Source organism: Lucilia sericata, unplaced genomic scaffold (genome assembly GCF_015586225.1).
Source record: "Lucilia sericata isolate MDLA Ls3-8-SP2 unplaced genomic scaffold, ASM1558622v1 Contig000477F_arrow, whole genome shotgun sequence".
Taxonomy (NCBI): Eukaryota; Metazoa; Arthropoda; class Insecta; order Diptera; family Calliphoridae; genus Lucilia; species Lucilia sericata.
Window position 1 is genome coordinate 118,048 of NW_023994492.1, and position 22,200 is coordinate 140,247.

Here is a 22,200-nt window from a genome sequence, read left to right on the forward strand (position 1 = left end):
TGCGCCTATAAACATACTTGTCAAATGCAAATATTTAACTTTGGATTTCCTATCCTTTTTTAAATGGTCATAAATGCCTAAAGGCTTTCAGGAAAACGAAAACAAATAATGTGCATAATAGTGTTAGGTAAGGAAAATGAGTCAAGTTATTTATATTAGGGTCAATTGCTGTCTGCAATAGATTTTAAAATATTCTACGGTATAAAGGACGCTAATTGAAAATAAAATTTTAACTGTAAATGGATCTTTGATTACTAAAGACTTTAAATAAATAAATTAAATATTTTATCAAACATTTTCACTTCACAAAAAACACGGTTTTCAAAATTATTGTACTCAAATCCATTATACTTGTTAACTGTGTCAACAAAACAAAAAGTTGGTCATTTTTTTTATAATTTTATAAATTGCTAATTGTTAAGTTTTAATAATAAATCACCAACAAAACATTTTAATTAATTATTTTATATATTTTTTTTACTTACAGAGCTTTTCTAAACTATCGTCTAATTACTAAAACTAGAGCAAATAATATTTCGTGGAATTTGGTGTTTTAATTTTTTCTGGGTAATGACACATAATGGCTGGTAGCCTTCAAAGGCCACCCTTCAAAATTATTTCCAAATATAAATGCAGCATTACTAAAGATAAATCAATAATAAAATACCAAAAACTAAGTTTACTACGTTCGAAAGGGAGTCACCAGCTAAAGAACAACAACTGCACAAACAGCAGCCACCAAAAAAACCCACAGAAATTATATCAACTGCTAAAACAGCAGAAATATTGTCAAAGTTGGTCATTGGGTAAGTTGCTCTTGTTGTTGCCCTCGTCGTTGTCATCATTCTCTAATGACAGTTGTTGGACAGCAACTGAAAACAAAAAGTATTATAAAAATTTAACAACAACAACAGCAATAATAAACTATGTACAACAACAAGTACAGCAACAACAGCAGCAGCAGCAAAATCAACAACATCAAAACTTACAACAACAACAACAATTGCAACTACAATTATTACAAATTCTCAACAAAGTTTTTAAATCATCAAAGTTTCGTAAAAATCTGCTAAATCACAAAAAATTGCCATCAACGCAATTTAAAGAAAAACTACTATTCTATAGGAAAAAATCAATTGCATGAGAAATTGTTTTATTTTAAGACCAACACCAACTATAGTTTCCAACAATCTTACCCACCCATTAACTAACAAACCAGAAGAACATTTGTTATGTTCTCCATGGGAAACTGGGTCTGAGAAATTTTTTGCTTGCAAAGTAGACGTTTGGTCTATATAACTAAAATGTAAACAAGTACAACGATCTAAGCTGTTTTTAGCAAAAAAAGGTTTATTTACACCAGACAAATATATAAGTGCTGTTGCAACAAAAAAACAAAAGAGTAAGAAATTAACGAGAGAAATCTGAGAAACTTTACATTTTACTTTAATTGGAAAGATCATTGGAAAATAATTGATTACGAAAAGCAGAAAGGAAAAAATGAAACATTGTGAGTATGATTTTTTTAGTCTTCTTTTTCCACTTCAAATTTTTACAATATAATTTTCCGACCCTTATAGAAAGCGGATTCGATTAAGAAATGCTCATTATTTTTACAATTTTTGAAAACAATAGACTAGAATATAGACGCGACTACAGATTAGACTAGAGAGTAGACTATAGACTAGACTATAGATTAGACTAGAGAGTAGACTATAGACTAGACTATAGACTAGACTATAGACTAGACTATAGACTAGACTATAGACTAGACTATAGACTAGACTATAGACTAGACTATAGACTAGACTATAGACTAGACTATAGACTAGACTATAGACTAGACTATAGACTAGACTATAGACTAGACTATAGACTAGACTATAGACTAGACTATAGACTAGACTATAGACTAGACTATAGACTATACTATAGACTAGACTATAGACTAGACTATAGACTAGACTATAGACTAGACTATAGACTAGACTATAGACTAGACTATAGACTAGACTATAGACTAGACTATAGACTAGACTATAGACTAGACTATAGACTAGACTATAGACTAGATATAGATAGAATAGACTAGACTATAGACCAGACTATAGACTAGACTATAGACTAGACTATAGACTAGACTATAGACTAGACTATAGACTAGATAGAATAGACTATAGACTAGACTATAGACTAGACTATAGACTAGACTAGACTATAGACTAGACTAGACCATAGACTAGACTATAGACTAGACTATAGACTAGACTATAGACTAGACTATAGACTAGACTATAGACTAGACTATAGACTAGACTATAGACTAGACTATAGACTAGACTATAGACTAGACTATAGACTAGACTATAGACTAGACTATAGACTAGACTATAGACTAGACTATAGACTAGACTATAGACTAGACTATAGACTAGACTATAGACTAGACTATAGACTAGACTATAGACTAGACTATAGACTAGACTATAGACTAGACTATAGACTAGACTATAGACTAGACTATAGACTAGACTATAGACTAGACTATAGACTAGACTATGACTAGACTATAGACTAGACTATAGACTAGACTATAGACTAGACTATAGACTAGACTATAGACTAGACTATAGACTAGACTATAGACTAGACTATAGACTAGACTATAGACTAGACTATAGACTAGACTATAGACTAGACTATAGACTAGACTATAGACTAGACTATAGACTAGACTATAGACTAGACTATAGACTAGACTATAGACTAGACTATAGACTAGACTATAGACTAGACTATAGACTAGACTATAGACTAGACTATAGACTAGACTATAGACTAGACTATAGACTAGACTATAGACTAGACTATAGACTAGACTATAGACTAGACTATAGACTAGACTATAGACTAGACTATAGACTAGACTTTAGACTAGACTATAGACTAGACTATAGACTAGACTATAGACTAGACTATAGACTAGACTATAGACTAGACTATAGACTAGACTATAGACTAGACTATAGACTAGACAATAGACTAGACTATAGACTAGACTATAGACTAGACTATAGACTAGACTATAGACTAGACTATAGACTAGACTATAGACTAGACTATAGACTAGACTATAGACTAGACTAGACTATAGACTAGACTATAGACTAGTATAGACTAGACTATAGACTAGACTAGACTATAGACTAGACTATAGACTAGACTATAGACTATACTATAGACTAGACTGTAGACTAGACTATAGACTAGACTATAGACTAGACTATAGATAGACTAGACTAGACTATAGACTAGACTATAGACTAGACTAGACTAGATATAGACTAGACTATAGACTAGACTATAGACTAGACTATAGACTAGACTATAGACTAGACTATAGACTAGACTATAGACTAGACTATAGACTAGACTATAGACTAGACTATAGACTAGACTATAGACTAGACTATAGACTAGACTATAGACTAGACTATAGACTAGACTATAGACTAGACTATAGACTAGACTATAGACTAGACTATAGACTAGACTATAGACTAGACTATAGACTAGACTATAGACTAGACTATAGACTAGACTATAGACTAGACTATAGACTAGACTATAGACTAGACTATAGACTAGACTATAGACAAGACTATAGACTAGACTATAGACTAGACTATAGACTAGACTATAGACTAGACTATAGACTAGACTATAGACTAGACTATAGACGACTATAGACTAGACTATAGACTAGACTATAGACTAGACTATAGACTAGACTATAGACTAGACTATAGACTAGACTATAGACTAGACTATAGACTAGACTATAGACTAGACTATAGACTAGACTATAGACTAGACTATAGACTAGACTATAGACTAGACTATAGACTAGACTATAGACTAGACTATAGACTAGACTATAGACTAGACTATAGACTAGACTATAGACTAGACTATAGACTAGACTATAGACTAGACTATAGACTAGACTATAGACTAGACTATAGACTAGACTATAGACTAGACTATAGACTAGACTATAGACTAGACTATAGACTAGACTATAGACTAGACTATAGACTAGACTATAGACTAGACTATAGACTAGACTATAGACTAGACTATAGACTAGACTATAGACTAGACTATAGACTAGACTATAGACTAGACTATAGACTAGACTATAGACTAGACTATAGACTAGACTATAGACTAGACTATAGACTAGACTATAGACTAGACTATAGACTAGACTATAGACTAGACTATAGACTAGACTCGACTATAAACTAGAATATAGGCTAGGCTATTTAGTAGAGAATTTAGCCGTTCTTGGCCAATATTTTCAAAGACCTATAATCGAATTAATAAAAACTTTCAATGTTTTCTCTAAATTTCAGCAAATATTTTTATACACAAAGACATGATGGAATTTGGTTAATAAGTATGAATTTTTGTTTGGCTACAAAAGAATTATAACAATTATTATAACAAAAGTTAAAGTAGATTTTATAAAAACAAAACTCTCAACTATTTTCTTCAAAATACAAAAAAAAACTCTTAAACTCCCAACATTAAAAGAAAAAATCCCAACTTTACAAAACTTACATATTAAGAAACAAACCAAAGATCACTAAAATCTTTTTGGAAAAGAAAAACTATCAAATACAAACTTAAAACCAAACTATTCCTATAAAAACCACACACAACCGGAAAAACTTGTATCAATTTCCGAACATATTTCATATAGAAACTTGACAAAACGAGTGCCACATTGGGTCACTCAGGGCGGCGAAGGCAACGGCGCTCATTGATAAACGTGCTGGGGCCATGGAGCCGCCTGGCGGTGTACCGCCAGATAGAGATCGTCAATTGGTTTTAAAACAGATGGTAACATTTCATGAACGTCCCGAGGGTAGTTTATGTAGCAAAGCCATAACAACAACAGCACAACAACCCAATCCAGCGTTTGCTTCGACAGCAACCACTTACTCGGCAACAACACAAGCGGCCACAGCATTTAGTGGCAGTTCAATTGGTCATGCTCTAGTAAAACATCATGGGACAACAAATCCTCTGCCAGGACAACAGCAACAATCAAATTCATCGGGTTCATCACCATCACAACATGGCAGTACAACAAGCAGCAGCAGTAGTAGTTCAACCACACTGCAGTCAGCAACATCGACTGGTAGTGCGCAAAGTCAACAGCAAACGTTAGAGAAACTATCGAGACCCATGGCATTTGATAAGGTAAATAGAGATTTTTATTTATTTATTATAAATAAGATTACAAAATTGAAATTGTTATAGAATTTATTTTTGTTCTTTGTCCCTCTTGATGAAACGACAGGAACAGACCTGTATAACATTGGCATTATCAATATCTTCACCAGCTTTTTTTAGACTTTTCTTTTCCAGATGTAGGGGACATTTCAATTCACTTTCGTTTTCATTTTTATTGCTATTATACAGTAGGGTATCTAAAGCTGTTTGCATGAGATTAACTAAATCTTTGGGTTCATTGTCATCAGCAATATTTGGCGTGAAAAGTTTTAGTGGTTTAGTAATTATTACGCCATTTTCATTATTGTTATATGGAATATTGTTTATAATATGAGCTTTTTCGTTAAAGAACTCATCTTGTGGTCCCTCGATGTAATCAAAATCTGGTTCATTTATTTGTTGAATAAAATTTCCTTGCTGCTGTTGTGGTGCTAAATTTGGAATCATTGACATTTTAGGAGAATAAGGTAGGGAATCTAAAAAAGGAAAAAATATAATGTAATATCGACAGAAATGCTCCAAGGAGTTATATGCCTAATGAGGTTAGCTGTATAAGATGTTTTGTTATTTAAAAATAGTTGTAACATATTCGAATTGATGTTGAGTTATAGTACAAATCCATAAAATCATATTACTCACCTATTCCGACCTTAAACATCATCATATTGCCTATCTTCATTAAGTGATCTAGGGAAGCAAATGGTCTTAAAACACCATAAGATTGCTGTTTTGGTTGTGGTGGTATAATAACATGAGCACCAACTACACTTGAAGTATGCAACGTATTTGCATTGAAGTTTTTATGATCACTACCCGAGGTTTCAGAACGTTTGTCCATTACGTTTGTGCTCTTTTCCAAATCATTTTCTACAGCTAACTTTACCATTTTCGAATCTGGCTTAGAATTATTTCCCTCAGCTGCTGTATTATCTCTCTGGCGATCGTTTAATTTCCTCTCTCTTTCACGTAATATAACAGCCAAAGGACGGCTGCTAACATTACGTTTTTTAGTCATTTCATTATTTGAATTATTAAGAGATACTAGAAAGTCTATTATGAAATACGAAATCTCATTTCTTATCTTAAGAACTCACCCTTTAGTTCAGAATTATTTCCCTTTTCTGTTAACACTTCCTTTCCTCTATGCAGAGCTACAAAATCTTGCTTAATTCTGCTGTTCTTAGATTCCAAAGCGGTATTACGTTTAATGCGTTTCAAAGCCCCGACCTCAAGGGTTGTTATAGACACTATATACATAGATAGGATGTAAAAATAATTAGTTTATAAATCTAACTCTAAATCTAAACTAAAACTTACCAAAAACTGCGAATAATATTACTATTTTAAAGTTCATGGTGAAATTCAGGGCAAAATTGTAAAAAATATATTCTTCTTTTATTTTCAAAATATTTTATTTATTCAAAATTCAGAAATAAAATGATAAAGTTTTCAAGGAATGTTTGTTTTGGCAGAAGAAAAATAATACCTTTCTATAGTAATTATTAGGGAACGGTGCAAATAAGGGAAAGTAATCGATGTTGATAAAAACAGAACAGGCTTTAGCAGCGAGTGAAAAATAAGATATGTGACTATACATATAAATATATATGGATGTGTGAGCTTAAAGGTCCCATACTTGCATACTTGCACCAGCATGCTGACACAATAATTTGATTGAGCTTTCATGTTCGGACCATATATCACACCAGCATGCTTGCACAATATTCATTTTTAGAAATTTTGTGTGGTATTTGCTAAGAACTGACCTATTTTGTTTACCGCAAGCATGAAACCGATCCGTAGGCATATAACAATTATCCCCAAAATATTTTTCTTTTAGATTTCATAGACAAACTATGATTATTGCTCAAAAAATTGTATTTGAATGAGCAAATTTCCCCATACACAGTACAAGTATGCTGGTACAATCACAAAAATATCAAATTAATTTTGATATCACACAATCAGATGGCAAAATCGCACCACAACCCCATACACGCTCAATCGGCTTGCATAACCACTTGAATGTTAGTATGCAGGTATTGTGTATGGGCCCCTTTATATAAAAATACTCTTTATGGATGAAACGTACATCTCACCTCTTTTATCTATTGACTTGTTTACTGACTTAGCTAAGGAGTAGATATATATATTTACTTGGCGTATGGATTAGTCTATTATTATTAGCTAATATATTAGCTAATCTATGAACTATTCGATGGACTAGTCTAATGTGTAGTATATGCACAGGTCTATTGACAAGTTTATTGGCCGCTCTATGGGTTAATCTATTGACTAGCCCATATAAGAGTCTATTGACTTGTCGGCTGACTATTTTATGGATAAGTATATAATCTATTCTATGAAATAATATTCATACTATTCTATGGACTACGCTCTTATCTCTAGACTAATCTATTAACTATCCCCCCGGGCCATGTTTCCATGATGAAATGTCCCATCATGGTGTATTGCAATCCCGTGGTAAAGAGGTGCTACCAGTGCCTCTACTCTGCCGGGACTATAAACTGGTGATGTCACTTCACTCCTCAGCTAGTTCTTGGTATGATTTGACATGGTGTATAACTAGAGAACCACATAGTCTGGTACTACGGGTGGCCAGTTGCCCGCAGGACTATGTCCTGGCTTGTCAGTTGGTTGAGGTTCCTTCGGGATCCAAGTAGTGGCTGTGGTTTAAACCCTAATTCGCGGGGAGAGTAAGTGGCGGTTAAAGGACTGATGTAAGGTAAAGTCAATATTTCGGGATAAGTTTGGTGCTGTTGCCGAAACAAAAGATACCCCACAGAGGAGTGGCTGTGAGACTAAGCGTTGGAAATGGGTTGGTGTTAATTGTATATGGTACGGATTGAATGTGGGGTATGAAGGTCCTCACCCACCCATTTACCTAGAATAAGTATGTCGTATGTTTTTCTCTTATGAATGTGTCGGATGAATGAGAAGTGTGCTGGGTTGAATAATGATGGATGAAAGGTATCATATATAAATGATACCATTGAATTATCCTTCCTTGTCTACACAGAAAAAAGTTCCAGCATAAATATTATGAACTGCTTTCATTGACTAAAGTTAATAATATTTAAGAATAAGTTCCTAAATTGTATGAATTTTTTCATTTTCATATTTTTAAACATAATCTAGAAGCCTTGACTTAAAATATTAAAAATTTTCTTTATATTTTTCTATTTGTTAAAAAATGTTTGAAATTTTCTTTGGAAAATTGTTTATTTCTTTATGATTTTTAGATTGAAAACAATGAAATAACATGCAGCATTTTCTGAAGAATGGATGTTTAGCTATATGCTGATGTTTTTTATTTCATATTTTGTTTTCCAACATTTTATTTATTTATCATAAAAATTCGCTAATATGTGATTATTTTCTAAAAAATGGAAGATATTAATAGGTAACGCGGATATTTATTCCAATTTTTTATGAAAATTAAAAAAAATGAGCAAAAAACAAAAAAAATCTTAAATGTACAAATTCATACATTTTATGAACTTTTAATATTCTGAATGAAAATGGTTTGGGAAAAAAGTCATGTTCGATTCATTCAATTTATTACAAAATTCATTCAAGTTATGTATTAATTTTTTCTGTGTAGATATGTTCAGAGTATACTCTGTTCATATCAGAATTACCACAGTGTGTCACTGTGAGTAAGAACAAAGTCTCGGCTTATTTGATGGATTCGTACTTCGGTCTGCCGGTTACGTCTCTAGGTGCTGTTGCCGACTCAACAGAGGCCATCCCATATGCGTGGTTGTAAACGGAAGTGATGTTTTATATCACGGAAGTTAAGCAACGGGGCAGCAATGGTCAGAGATTAGGTAGCTCAAGTACTTCAGCAAAGTGCTTGTACATGGACTACTGGGCAGCCGTTCTCAAGGCTACCCAGTGGATGAAAAAGACCACTGTTAGATAGGCCAACACGGGAGGTACTCACGTAAAGCACTTCGGCATTAACTATGTTATTGAGGTACTGTGGTCAGCAAGATAGCAAGAAGGCTCTTTGCCTTCTTGCCCACCTTTAGCCCACCACCATTACCATTTGTAACCTCATCTAACTTTAACCTTTTAATACCTGCAACAGCTATTAAGTAAGTAATAAGTAGTAAGAAAATGGCATAAATCAAAAGTGATTTGATTATCACGACACAGATATAGGGCAAAGGCGTTAAACATATGTAAAGTGTAATCAATAAAGTCCATCCATTCATTCATGACTTTTAAAGCTTTCTGTAATTTCATTTGTAATTAATCAAACCCTTTTACATACACACAACAACAAAAACAACCTAGTATGCCAACTGACAACCATAAAAATGTCTTTGCAACAAGATCTTATTAATTATCGTTAATTATAACAGTTACTCTCCCTAGCATGCTCTCTCAAACCTGCAGTTTTATAAGAAGTTAAGATGTCCCCTAATATCTGTGTATTCTGTGTCGTATCTTTAGTGTCCCCAAGTCATCTAAAGTCTAATTAACTGTCATTAAGTGATTCAAAGTAATCTCAAGAGAAATATTTCTTATTTTTTGTCAGATAGTTATTATTTTTACCAGATCTTTGCAAACGGAATTGTTTACTAATAATCCAAATGAAGTCAAATTTTGTTTGATGATGATTAAGTATTATTAAAGATATTACATAGTTGCGTAATTAATTTTTATATTAAGGGATATAATTCTGCACGGTTTTTGTTAACATGTACATACAAACCTCGTAAGTTTCTTAATTCTTGAGATATACACATTCATACATAAATATATTTTAAAAACTGAAGGTGAAAATAAAGCTACATGTAAATGTAAAACGAATATTAATGGAGAAAGAAAGCTGGGAAAAAAACATAATAATAAATTTTATCGATTGTCAATCACATTTCTTGACAACGACGATGACGATGCAATTGAGGACGTGGCTGCTGCTGATGATGATGATGATGGAGATGATGCTGATGACGACGTAGTTGTCAGTAATGTTTGCCCAGTCAGTAGCAGTAAATCTTTTTACAAAGCCCTGGCTGTTTATAGTATGCAGTGATATATTTCCTTGAAATTATTATTATTTAATTAATTCCTTTTTATGCAATAACTAAATGTCCTATAAGAAATGTTTTAAAATATGTATTCTACAGATGATGAATATTAATGTCGTAAAGAGAAAGAGAGAGAGAGAGAATGACTGTGTATTAAGTTAAAGTTGAAAGAATAAGTAATCATTTTGCAGCAAAATCTTTAGACTGGTTTCATAATTTTGAAGGAAAAACACAGGTTGCCGCATATTTCAGCAATTTTAGCCATTGGAGCCTAACTAAATAATCTGCATATTTTTATAAAAAATCGAGTTTTTGTAGAAAATACTAGTGTCATATATTTTCATTTAATTCTCGATCTAAGCATTATTTTGTGATCTAGAGCTGATTTTAGGTTTTTTTTAAATCAGAAGCAATCAGAAAATATAGAATTTTTTTTCACAAATCGACTTTTGGTGAAAACTTGAATATTCACAGATATTTCTTAGACTTTCGATTTAAGCGTTGTTTTGATTTGAGCTTTAGTTAGGGATCTACAACCGATTTTAGGTTTTTTAGACAAAATTCGATTTTTGAGCATTATTTAAGAATCTACATCCGTCTTTATCTTTTTCATTTAAGAATCGATTTTTGTTGGAAAATATGAGTGATAACAGATTTTCATTACATTTTTGATTTAAGCAATATTTAAGGATCTAAATGCGTTTCTCTATGATTCTAAAGCATATTTTTGGATTTTTATAAAAAAATCTGTTTTCGGTGAATGAGTGATAGTAGATTTCGATTACATTCTTAAGTAAAGCTTTATTTAAGTATTTACACACAATTTCAGTTGTTTCATATAAAAATCGATTTTAAGTGGTAAATATGAGTGATCACAGATTTTAATTATACCATTCACCTTCGTAAGAAGGGTATATAAAAGTTTGTCATTTCGTTTGAAATTTATATAATTTTTAGTTTGTATGTTGAAATCAGTTTTCAGAAGACCCCAGATATCTGCGATCTCCGAATCTTCAATAATTCTATCAGACATAGGGTACTTTTTGAATTTTCTATAACATTGAACCTAGAAACATGAAATTAAACATATAGAGCTTGGTTTAAATGAGAACACATAAAGGGGGCTTTTTGGTACTTTTTCTTCAAAATGTACTTTTTGAATTTTCTATAATATTGAACCTACACTGAAAATAATCCGTGCTTAACTTTATGAAAAAAAATTTCGTAACTACTTTTTTCGTAATATATTCAAAAATTTCGTGTATAATACGAAATATTGTTTAATCAACCCCTTTTATAATTTTACAAAAGTACGAAAACCTGTCGTAATATCTTTTTTCGTATATATTAATAAACTTTGTTTTCTTTTACAAAAATAATTTCGTTAAGGCATGTAATGTTTAACGAAAATAACGAATTTTTTTCGTAACAAGATTATTTAGTAATATACAAGAATTATTTTTGATTTCACAAAAAAAAAAAAAAAAATATTTTGTTACGATTTTTTTTGTTATTCGTAATTTTAAGGGAGTTAAATTAAGCGTAATTAGGCAGCTAATTTCCTGTAAAATTTTTTATGTTTTTTTAAAAAAAATTAGTTTTTTTTATTCGCAATCTTTTTCTAAATTTACAATAATTATTTTAAAAGAACTAAAATATTTATATCTTAAAAAAAAATCGTAAAATGAACAAATTTTTTTTCTAAAATTATAAAAATTATTTTGCATTTTACTAAAATATTTCGTACAATTTCGTATATATTACGAAAGAATTTGGTGGTGCGAAACCACGAAGCATTTCGTACAATGTACAACATTTTTCGTGTATATTAGGCATGGATTATTTTCAGTGTAGAAACATGAAATTAAGCATGTAGAGCCCGGATTAAGTGAGAATCTATAGAAGAGGATTTTTTGGTACTTTTTCTTTCTTCAAAAGGTACTTTTTGAATTTTCTACCATATTGAACATAGCAACATGAAATTAACTGATCGATGACATACATAAAAGGGGACTTTTTCCTTCTTTATGAATCTACTAGTACACCCTGGGTACTTCGCTACCCTAACTTAAATTAAATATATACAAAATTTTGTTTACTTTTATAGAAAATTAAAATTGATTGAACATTTTTTTAATGTTTCAGTTTTATACGTTCAATATCACGTGATTAAATTTGCATTCATTAAGAAGCTTATATTTTTAGTTTCATTCATTTAGCTTCCACATTATACAAAATTTCGAAAGTACTATTTGAAAAAAAGTACTCTAAAATACCTCTAATAGATTATCATTTAATCAAACATTTATCTTTCTGTGTTCAATATTATATACATTTCAAAAAATATAATATTAATGAATGAAAAAGTACCAAAAGTCCCGTTCAGTAGATTCACATTCACTAAGGTTCCTACATTTTAAAATTTATTTTCAATATCTATGTTCAATATCGTAAAAATATCAAAAAATACCATCGGAAAAACGAAAAAGTACAAAAATTTCTCTCAATAAATTCTCATTTAAGAAGGACCGTGTGTTCCGGTTAACCATTATAATGAATCTAAAAGGTACCATTTGAAGAATAGAAAAGTACCAAATAGTTCGACTTACAGAATATTATTCAGTCAAGACCATGTATGTTAAAATTAATGTTCCTTAATGTTAAATATTTTAGAAAATTAAAAAAGTACCATTTATGAGATAAAAAGTACTAAAAAGTTCTCTCTTAAAAAATCTTATTCAATGAGGACCGTGTATGTTTAATAATCATGTGTTTTGAATTCATATTAAAGAACATACAAAGAGTATGATTTGAAGAAAGAAAAAGTATCAAAAGTGGAATAAATTTTACATAAGTGGAAGGTACTAATAAAAAGAGTAAAATTTTTCCCCTTTTCGCTTAGAAATACAATTTTTCGAGAATTAAGTTTACAAAATGTTCCGTATTAAAATATCACAGATAAAACTCAAACGATTCAAATCTGCTTTCATTTGTTCCAGAAAAACAGTGCTTTCAAAAAGTACAATTTACTCGAATTTGGTCCTATATAGGCCTTAGTACTCGAATTCCAAAATAATATACCAACAGCTTATTTTGCGTGAGTAAATAAACTGCTTTTTCAAATTTTATAAAAATTAGCTCAATGAGTTTGAATAAAATTAAATTTCTCGTTCTTTCCCATTTTGGTACTTTTTTCCCCAGTGAAATAGCAAAAATTTTATTACAATAAATATTATAATAAGTTTTCTTAATGTGCTAAAAAAAGTACCATAAATACAGTTTTTTCCCTTTTACACCCAAAAAGGACTGAATTTTAAAAAAGGACGAAACAGGTGTCTCATCATTTTGGGAGATGTATCCAAAATATTTATAAAAATTGTATTATGTTAATTAGTTCAAAAGTTATAAAGAGCCAAAAAGGTACCAAAATCATCTTTGTTACACATTTTTACCCCTTAAAAGTACGAAGGGGTAAAAAGTACCAGACACCCATCTGCTCATTTTAAGAGTAGATACAGGTGCATTTAAAATTTTTCTTGTATCACTAATATTGTGTAAGATAATTAAGAAAACCTGTTTTACCCGTTTTTTTCCCCTTGTTACCCGTAAATGTACAAATTTCCAAAAATCCCTCCTTAGTAGATCTACATAACCAAAAACACATCTACTGTCAAAATTTCATGATTCTAGGTTCAGCCGTTTGGGCTGTGCGATGATGAATCAGTCAGTCAGTAACTGGTACTATTTTGCTTTTATGCACACATGTAGCACCCGGATTGATTGAAAATCTTTAAAACATTCTGATACTTTTTCGTTTTACGACTGGTATTTTTTTTTATAATAAATCAAAAATGTTGAACGGTATATACTCGTATATGATTATATATAATATATAATTCTTACTTGTCTTCACTTTCAAGTGTTTCTCTAAATTAGGCGTATACTTAATATTTGTAACATCAATAAATCATTAATACGTATACGTATAGGTGTCGTTGGTAAAAGCAGTGTAATTTCATAATGTAAAACTTTGAAGTTTTTTGATTTAATATGTTTACAATATTTGTTCTTTACGACAATAGCTACAACTTTGCCTCAGAGAGCAAATCAAATTTCCGAACGGTTGGCAAGATATGAACCTGAGAAAATTATCACTTTTTGCCAAAATGACACCGAGGCTGCAAATCTTATTTGACAAAATGAGACCTGTTTTTGTGTAAAACTGGGAGACACGGGTCCGTATATGGTTATATGTTCATGACTTAAAAAATTACACACATTGTTATTTAAACAACAGTCAATTATTCGTATACAAATTTGTGATCCCAAATTTTATTCGATTCTCTAGGTTACAAGATCTAAAAGTCAATATTTTGTGGGAAATATGAGTGATCACCAATTTTCATAACATTTTCGGTTTGCATTGTATCCATAGTTGGAACTACAAACGATTTTAGGTTATGTTTAGAATTATTTATTGTATTACCAATCAGTCTCCTCTTTTTAGAGGCAAATGATTTAAATTACTTTTCAAAGTTTAAATAAAATAGAGGAAAATGGAAAGCTGTTTGTATGTAAATCTTAACAACAATTTTACATTAATACTGTGTAATCATGATGTAGATGATGTTGATTACGGTGACAACACAACAAACATAATAATGATGACGATGTCACTCTACTACTAACGATGATTTAAATATAAATGAATATTCTATAATGTTTTGCTGCATTTGGCGAAAAAAAAGAAAAAACTAGGAGTGAAAAAAACACGAACGAGATGTGCATCAATTTTCAGCATTGTTAAGTTTTAAAGGCGTTCTAATTTTGTTTCTCCATCGTTTACATCGTCGTTTTTCTGCTGTCGTTATTGGTTTTGTCAAACGTTTTGAAATCCTTTTTGTTGTATGTATGTATATATGTGTCTGTGTACATTAAGTGCTTTTCAATCTTTCGTTTTATTAAAGTTTAGTGGTGGTAAATTGTGAAATGAGTATTTTGATTGAAGTACAACTATCAACATCATTTCCATACCCCCGCCTTACAACAAAATCATCCTCTTTATTATCACCACTAACTCCCACATAGTCAGTGATATCAGGGAAAAAGGTTGCACGTTGATGGCATTTAAATGATATGAAAATTTCTATTTGAATAATATACATTTACACACAAATATTAAATGTAAATTTATTATATTTTTTTTTACTTGGTTTATAGTTATTTTACAAGCTGTAGCATAGTTTATTAAGAGTTGCAAACATCAAGGTCAATAGAATTCTAATAAATTTGGTTTATTTTTCCTTTTGCAGATGGAAGCCCTGGTACGTGAAATGCAAGATCCGGAGCATGGTGTGCCAGTAAGGCAACAGAAAATGTTTCTTACTTCAATACCTTATGCTTTTATGGGTGAGTAAATATATATTTAATAAATATATTTTAGACAAATTTTAATTTTATTTCTTCATAGGCTACGATCTAATTGAATGGCTTATGGATCGTTTATTAATCGAAGAATCAGAGGCCTTGAATATAGCCAATCAATTGTGTCTTCATGGCTACTTTTTTCCCGTCAACGATTCCAAAACTCTAACTGTCAAGGATGATTCTTCACTCTATCGTTTTCAGACACCTTACTATTGGCCCTGGCAGCACAAGGCCCCCGATAATGTAGAGTATGCCATTTATTTGGTCAAACGTTCTTTGCGCAATAAGCAACGTCATGCTCTTGAGGATTATGAAGTCGATGCTTTGGCTTCACTGCACAAGAATCTTAAGGGTAAATGGGAAATTATATCCATGCAGGCAGAAGAGCAAGTACGCTTGGCTAAAGAACGCAAGAAAGGCGACAAAATAGTGGGTGATTCCCAGGAACGAGCCTATTGGCGGGTACACCGTCCACCACCGGGACAATTTACACCACTAGAACCTTGTCCCGTACCCTCTAGAGATCGGCAGGGTAGCAAACAGAATAAAAAGAAGACCGTAGATGATGTGCAAAGAGAAGTGGACTACCTGAAGAAATCTTTAAATCGTACACGCATGAAAATGTCACAAGCCTGTGAATCATTGGTACTGTATTCGGAAACCTTTTCGGAATATGATTTCTTCTTGCAACCAGTATTACCCTCAAATCCTTGGGTTACCGAGGATGTCACCTTCTGGCAACTGAACAATACCTTTGTGGATATACCCACTGAGAAGAGAGTTAAACGTTGGGCCATTTCCATAGAAGAATTGGTATCAGATCCCACGGGTCTGCAGGAATTTACCACATTTTTGGAGAAAGAATACTCTCATGAAAATATACGTTTCTGGATAGCGGTCAATCGCTTGAGAAGATCGGCCCATTCCCAAGTACCCAGAAAAGTGCAAGAGATTTATGAGTACGTTTAAATAATAACTAAAATATTTGTAAATTTTTTACTTAATTTGCAATCTTTTGTGTTTTACAGGGAATTCCTCAAGCCTGGTGCGCCCTGTGAAATCAATATAGATGGCAAAACCATGGAAAGTGTTTTAAAGGGTCTAAAGAATCCCTCCCGTTTTACTTTTGATGCTGCCTCCGAACATATTTACATGCTGTTGCTAAAGAAAGATTGTTACCCTCGCTTCATACGTTCGGATCATTATAAACGTTTGTTGGAGACGGGCATACAACCGGCGCACAAGAAACGTTTCTTTAATTTCGGTGGCGTTAGTGGTGCCAAAAAGAGAATGACTGCCGCCTTGTCCAGCCAACCCAATTTGGGTGGCAATGAGAGTTCCAGCAAAAGTGCCATGTCCTCGGGCAATACCTTCATAATGACAAATGCTCCACCACCGGGTAGTTTGGCTAGGCGACGCGGCAGTGATCGTAGTCTCAGTGGTTCGGCTCATGAGTTGGCGGTAATCGGTGTCAATAAGGACAACTCTTCCAAGGTGCCTCACTCGCATTCGCAAAGTAATCTCAGTGAGATACCCTACAGGTAAAGTAGTCTATGGCCTTTTTTTGTCCAAAACTTAACTTAGAACAAAATAAAACGCTTTTTTAACAAATTAACCATAATTAAATTGGTTATTTTTTTCAAAAATAAAAAAATATATTTTTCTTTTTTTATTTTTTTTTATAACAATTGATTTTTTAACATGTTTTTTTTTTGTTTTTTGTTAAAATCACTGCATTTTTTTTGCCATTAAAAAAATATATAAAAATCAATCTCAAAAAACATTTAAACAAACAATACAATTACAAAACACCAATCAACCAACAATCTAAACATCAAAATTCCAAAAAAATCGAAATGAAAAATTGTTTAAATCATCATAATCATCAGTAGTGAAAGTATTTATCGTGGTGACATGCCTCCGCCACAAGAATCTCAAGAGCCCATTTGTTGTGTTGTGAATACGCGTTCTTGTACACAAAAGGACCATGGAAATCTCCATCTCAATAGTAGTTTACCCTCACACCAGTAAGATTTCCAAACAATTACTTTTTATTTTCTCTCTATATTTTCTGTTTTATTGTTTTTCAAAAAAAAAAAAAAAATTTATTAAGTCTATGGTTTTTTATTTTTTTCTTAAAAAAACAAAAGAACTTTTAATTAATGTTGTACTAAGTGACCCCTTGTGAAAGTATATTTTTTTCTTGTCTTCTAATTGATCTACATTTTATTTTTGTTTGTTTTTTTTTTTTTGAAAATCCTTATATACATGTTTTGCCAACTTCATGTGTGACTCTGCTACTCTACTCTATACAATTCCACAAAAATTTTTATCTCACTATTTCCATTTCTGGTTTAAGTATTATTTCGTGTGTGTTTTTTCGTTTGGTTTTTCTAATTTTTTAATTATTTCTTATTTCATATTCAATTTTCATATTTTGCTATAAAATTTTTAAAAAATATGTATATTTTTTATTGATGTTGTTGTTTTCGGCCAAAGTCGAGTTTTGTATGTCCTTCATTTGGTGCTTTAGTTTTGGATGTTAAATGGATTTATAAATACTGCCCGACGAACAGCCTTTTTAAGAACCCTATGTCTAGTCTATAGTCTAGTCTATAGTCTAGCCTATAGTCTAGCCTATAGTCTAGCCTATAGTCTAGTCTATAGTCTAGTCTATAGTCTAGTCTATAGTATAGTCTATAGCTTAGTCTATAGTATAGTCTATAGTCTAGTCTATAGTTTAGTCAATAGTCTAGTCTATAGTCTAGTCCATAGTCTAGTCCATAGTCTAGTCTATAGTCTAGTCTATAGTCCAGTCTATAGTCTAGTTTATAGTCTAGTCTATAGTCTAGTCTATAGTCTAGTCTATAGTCTAGTCAATAGTCTAGTCTATAGTCTAGTCTACAGTCTAGTCTATAGTCTAGTCAATAGTCTAGTCTATAGTCTAGTCTATAGTCTAGTCTATAGTCTAGTCTATAGTCTAGTCTAGTCTAGTCTAGTCTATAGTCTAGTCTATAGTCTAGTCTATAGTCTAGTCTATAGTTTAGTCTATAGTCTAGTCTATAGTCTAGTCTATAGTCTAGTCTATAGTCTAGTCTATAGTCTAGTCTATAGTCTAGTCTATAGTCTAGTCTATAGTCTAGTCTATAGTCTAGTCTATAGTCTAGTCGATAACTCCAGAAATGAAATGAACTGTCAAAATGTCAATTTGGAAAATAGTCTAACATATGAATGATATTTTAGGTTCGAAATCATCTCAGGAATTTTCTAAATCTTGCGTTTCTCCATCTCTCTCTCAATACAGCAGATCGTATGAGCCTTATTATTGCATTTTTCGGAAATCTTCTCAAATTATAATTTTGTCCTTACAACCAGTAAACCCTCTCAGACTTATACTTAGATTAGTGACAATCTCGACTTCTGATAAAAAATCACTAAAAAGAGAGTTAAGCAAAGTATTATTTCCATATTGGTATTCTGAATTGAAGCCCAAAAGTCTTTATACACAGAGGAAAGAAACCGGTAGAAATTGATACAATCCGTTGTCAAAAGTGAGCTTACCACTTTTGTTAACATTTAGACAACGGATGTGTATAAAATTTAAATAACATCCATTTATTATTTTAATATGTATCAATGTATCGTTGTGATTTCGACAACGAATCGTTGTCATTTCGACAACGCAACGTTCTGTTTTACAACATAGCGTTGTCTTTTTGGTAACACATTATTATTAATTTTTGTTGATTTGAGAACGTCGTGTATTTTTTATATTTTTGTTGTTTGGACAACTATCGGTACATACTTTGACAATGGATGTTATTGAAAAATTATAAACTCTTTGGTGTCAATTTGGTAGCAGACGTGTATGATTTTGAAATGTCTTTTTTCCCTCTGTGTATTGTATTGTGTATTCAGACCCAAATTTTGACCCAAATAAAACTGAGACCCAATCTATTTTTTACTGAAGTTTTTAATAATGTAAGATTAAGGAGGATATTTATACTCGACTTTTATCATTTAGTATCCACTAGATCTTGTTTTGGAAATTCCATAAAAAAGTTGTCTCAAAACCCTGATTCTGACCACCTAAAACATCTGACTAATACTAATACTGACTAATAACTTTCTATTTAGAAGATTTCTCTCTCAGTGTTCAATGACGAGAAACAGACGAACTATCCGAATAGTTACCAAGAAATGAATGACATGCAAAAGTTACCGAAATCAATGTTGTGTTCAATATAATTGCACTAATAAACTATAAAAAAAATCAATGCAAAAATACTAAAATGTGTTTAATTTTAAGTTTAACAACTTAACAGTAAATATAAACTAACAAATAAAATTCAACATTGACTTCACTATTCTTGTGTTAAAAATAAATGTTGTTAAATAAAATCGATGTTTTAAATCTAAAAACAAAAATCAGTGTACATTGCTCTCAAATCAAGAATCAAGTGAATATATCATAAACATTTGTATTAATTTTTCATAAACACAGAGAAACTCCCAAATCGAAAGCGGCACGTTTAGAGACCACAGTAGAAACGGGAGGTAGTAGTGCTGTCTGTCCATGGGATATACCAGATGATGTGCCACCAACAACACAGGCTCCCAAACCAGCAAATCTAACAACACCAGTGAAATTGTCCGTATGTCCCTGGGAACAAGAGGCTGAACCAGTGCCAGCCATTAAAACCAGTGCACAAAGATTAACTAGGTAAAATAGACACAAATTAAATCTTATATAATTTTTATTATAATTATATGATTTTTTCATAAATAGTACTTCTTCGGATAATACTGAAGTATCGGAACGTTTGCAACGTAATTTGGTTATGCGTCATCAAAATACCGTAGATAGTGGTGAAGCTGGCATGAAACGTTTAATACCAAATTTCACAGAACAACGAAGAGCCTCAGTGTCTTTTACACCGGGGTATGTTTGATCAATATTTTGAGTTTTTGAAACAGATCTAATAGTAGTTATGTTTTTGCAGTCGAATTTCAGAGTTTCCGGCAGGACGACCGTCCACTTCTACTAAAACTTCAACAACACCTTCTCCTACGGTGGGCCTAAAACAAGGCGCCTTTCCAGCTTTGTTTGCTCCCTTGCAAGGTGCCCAGTATGCCACGGCAGCTGTGGCAGCCTTGGGCAATGTTATGACCACCACCAATATTGTTACAAAAGATCCTCCTTCTTCCTCCGATGCTGAAGTGGAAGATGAATTAAATAAGTTATCTCTGTCGGAACGTAATAGCGAATCTTCGGCTTCAGAATTGCCAGTACTGCCGACACCAAATCCAACACCAACACCACCTCCAACCACCAAAGTTACACCACCTGCAGTGGAAGAGCAAATTCTTGTGACAGCCGAAACACAAACACAGCCCATGAGCGATAGTCCTCATCAAAGTTCTCACAGTGAATCCTCGGTGGCCAATGAAGGTGATGAGAATAATGCTGCCAATGAAGGAGATTTTGAGGCTGAGGTAGATTCGGAAATTCAAGAAGTACAAATTGAATTGATTGAGTCTACGGGCGGCTATGAAAAGTTGTGTGAGAGTCAAGAGGAAGTTGAGGTGTCACCTCCCACCATACAAATTGAAGGGGAGGAACAGGTGGAACCATTGGAAAAAACTGCTAGTGAAGAGGCCATGTTAACGGAGGAGTTAGATACGAGTGGTAAGGAGGCTATATCCAAAAGTCCTTCTACGGAAGTGGCCATTTCTGCTAAACCTAGCCCCGAAACCGAAGTGGAAATCACACTCACTGAAAGGCCCAACTCGGCCAGCGAACCACAAGAAACTCCTGACAAGGAACAAAACGTTGAGGAGGAAGAGGGTGATGAAGTTTCTACTTCACCCACAAAACCAGCCGATGCCTATAGTACCCATGAAGAACTTTCACCCACCACCGATGAATATCAAGAAGGTTTACAATTTGGTGATGATGGTAAAGACGATTACGATATTGCCGATTCCGAGTCCAATGTGGGCTATATACCACCTGCACCCACACCAGCACCTTCCATGGCACCACTCGCTGAAATGGACACCGATACGGTAGACGATGAGTGTAGTGAAGAGTTTAAGCCCAAGGAGAGTAGTCCTCAAACTGAAAAATCTGCCAAATTACCTGTAAGCAGTATTCCAAAATGCACCACCGAAGAAGTGAAAAAGAAACGCAAAAAGCGCCATCTGGAGTCCAAGAAATCAGCCTCAGCTGAGGAAAAAGATAAAGCAACAACATCAACTGCAGTTACCAGTGTAGTGGAGGCGACAACAGCAGCAGCCGGTGCAGGTAACGGAGGTGCAGCTGGCGCTGGTGGTGTTAAAGAAAGTAGTGCCAAAACTGAGACAGACATAACAACCGTTTGCCCCTGGGAGGATGAGTAAGTTT

The 22,200-nt window shown here is 32.7% G+C and overlaps 2 protein-coding genes across 6 annotated transcripts in view; one reads left to right on the top strand and one right to left on the bottom strand.

Moving 5' to 3' along the window:
- LOC119605342 overlaps positions 1-22,200 on the top strand; it is a 105,460-nt gene that overhangs the window by 79,969 nt on the left and 3,291 nt on the right. For all 5 annotated transcript variants that reach the window (XM_037958383.1, XM_037958382.1, XM_037958381.1 and 2 more), the window contains exons 4-11: positions 488-1,510; positions 4,419-5,271; positions 15,680-15,776; positions 15,838-16,753; positions 16,823-17,335; positions 20,299-20,517; positions 20,584-20,736; positions 20,798-22,192. In XM_037958383.1, coding sequence (XP_037814311.1) covers positions 4,849-5,271; positions 15,680-15,776; positions 15,838-16,753; positions 16,823-17,335; positions 20,299-20,517; positions 20,584-20,736; positions 20,798-22,192 — 3,716 coding nt within the window. In that variant the 5' untranslated portion in view covers positions 488-1,510; positions 4,419-4,848. The remainder of the gene's footprint in view (positions 1-487; positions 1,511-4,418; positions 5,272-15,679; positions 15,777-15,837; positions 16,754-16,822; positions 17,336-20,298; positions 20,518-20,583; positions 20,737-20,797; positions 22,193-22,200) is intronic.
- Positions 5,277-6,768, bottom strand: LOC119605343. Its single transcript, XM_037958386.1, has 4 exons — positions 6,622-6,768; positions 6,399-6,551; positions 5,944-6,345; positions 5,277-5,780 (listed from the first exon to the last, which is right to left on the bottom strand). Exons 1-4 carry the CDS (start codon positions 6,656-6,658, stop codon positions 5,335-5,337), a joined length of 1,038 nt encoding a protein of 345 aa, XP_037814314.1. The 5' UTR covers positions 6,659-6,768; the 3' UTR covers positions 5,277-5,334.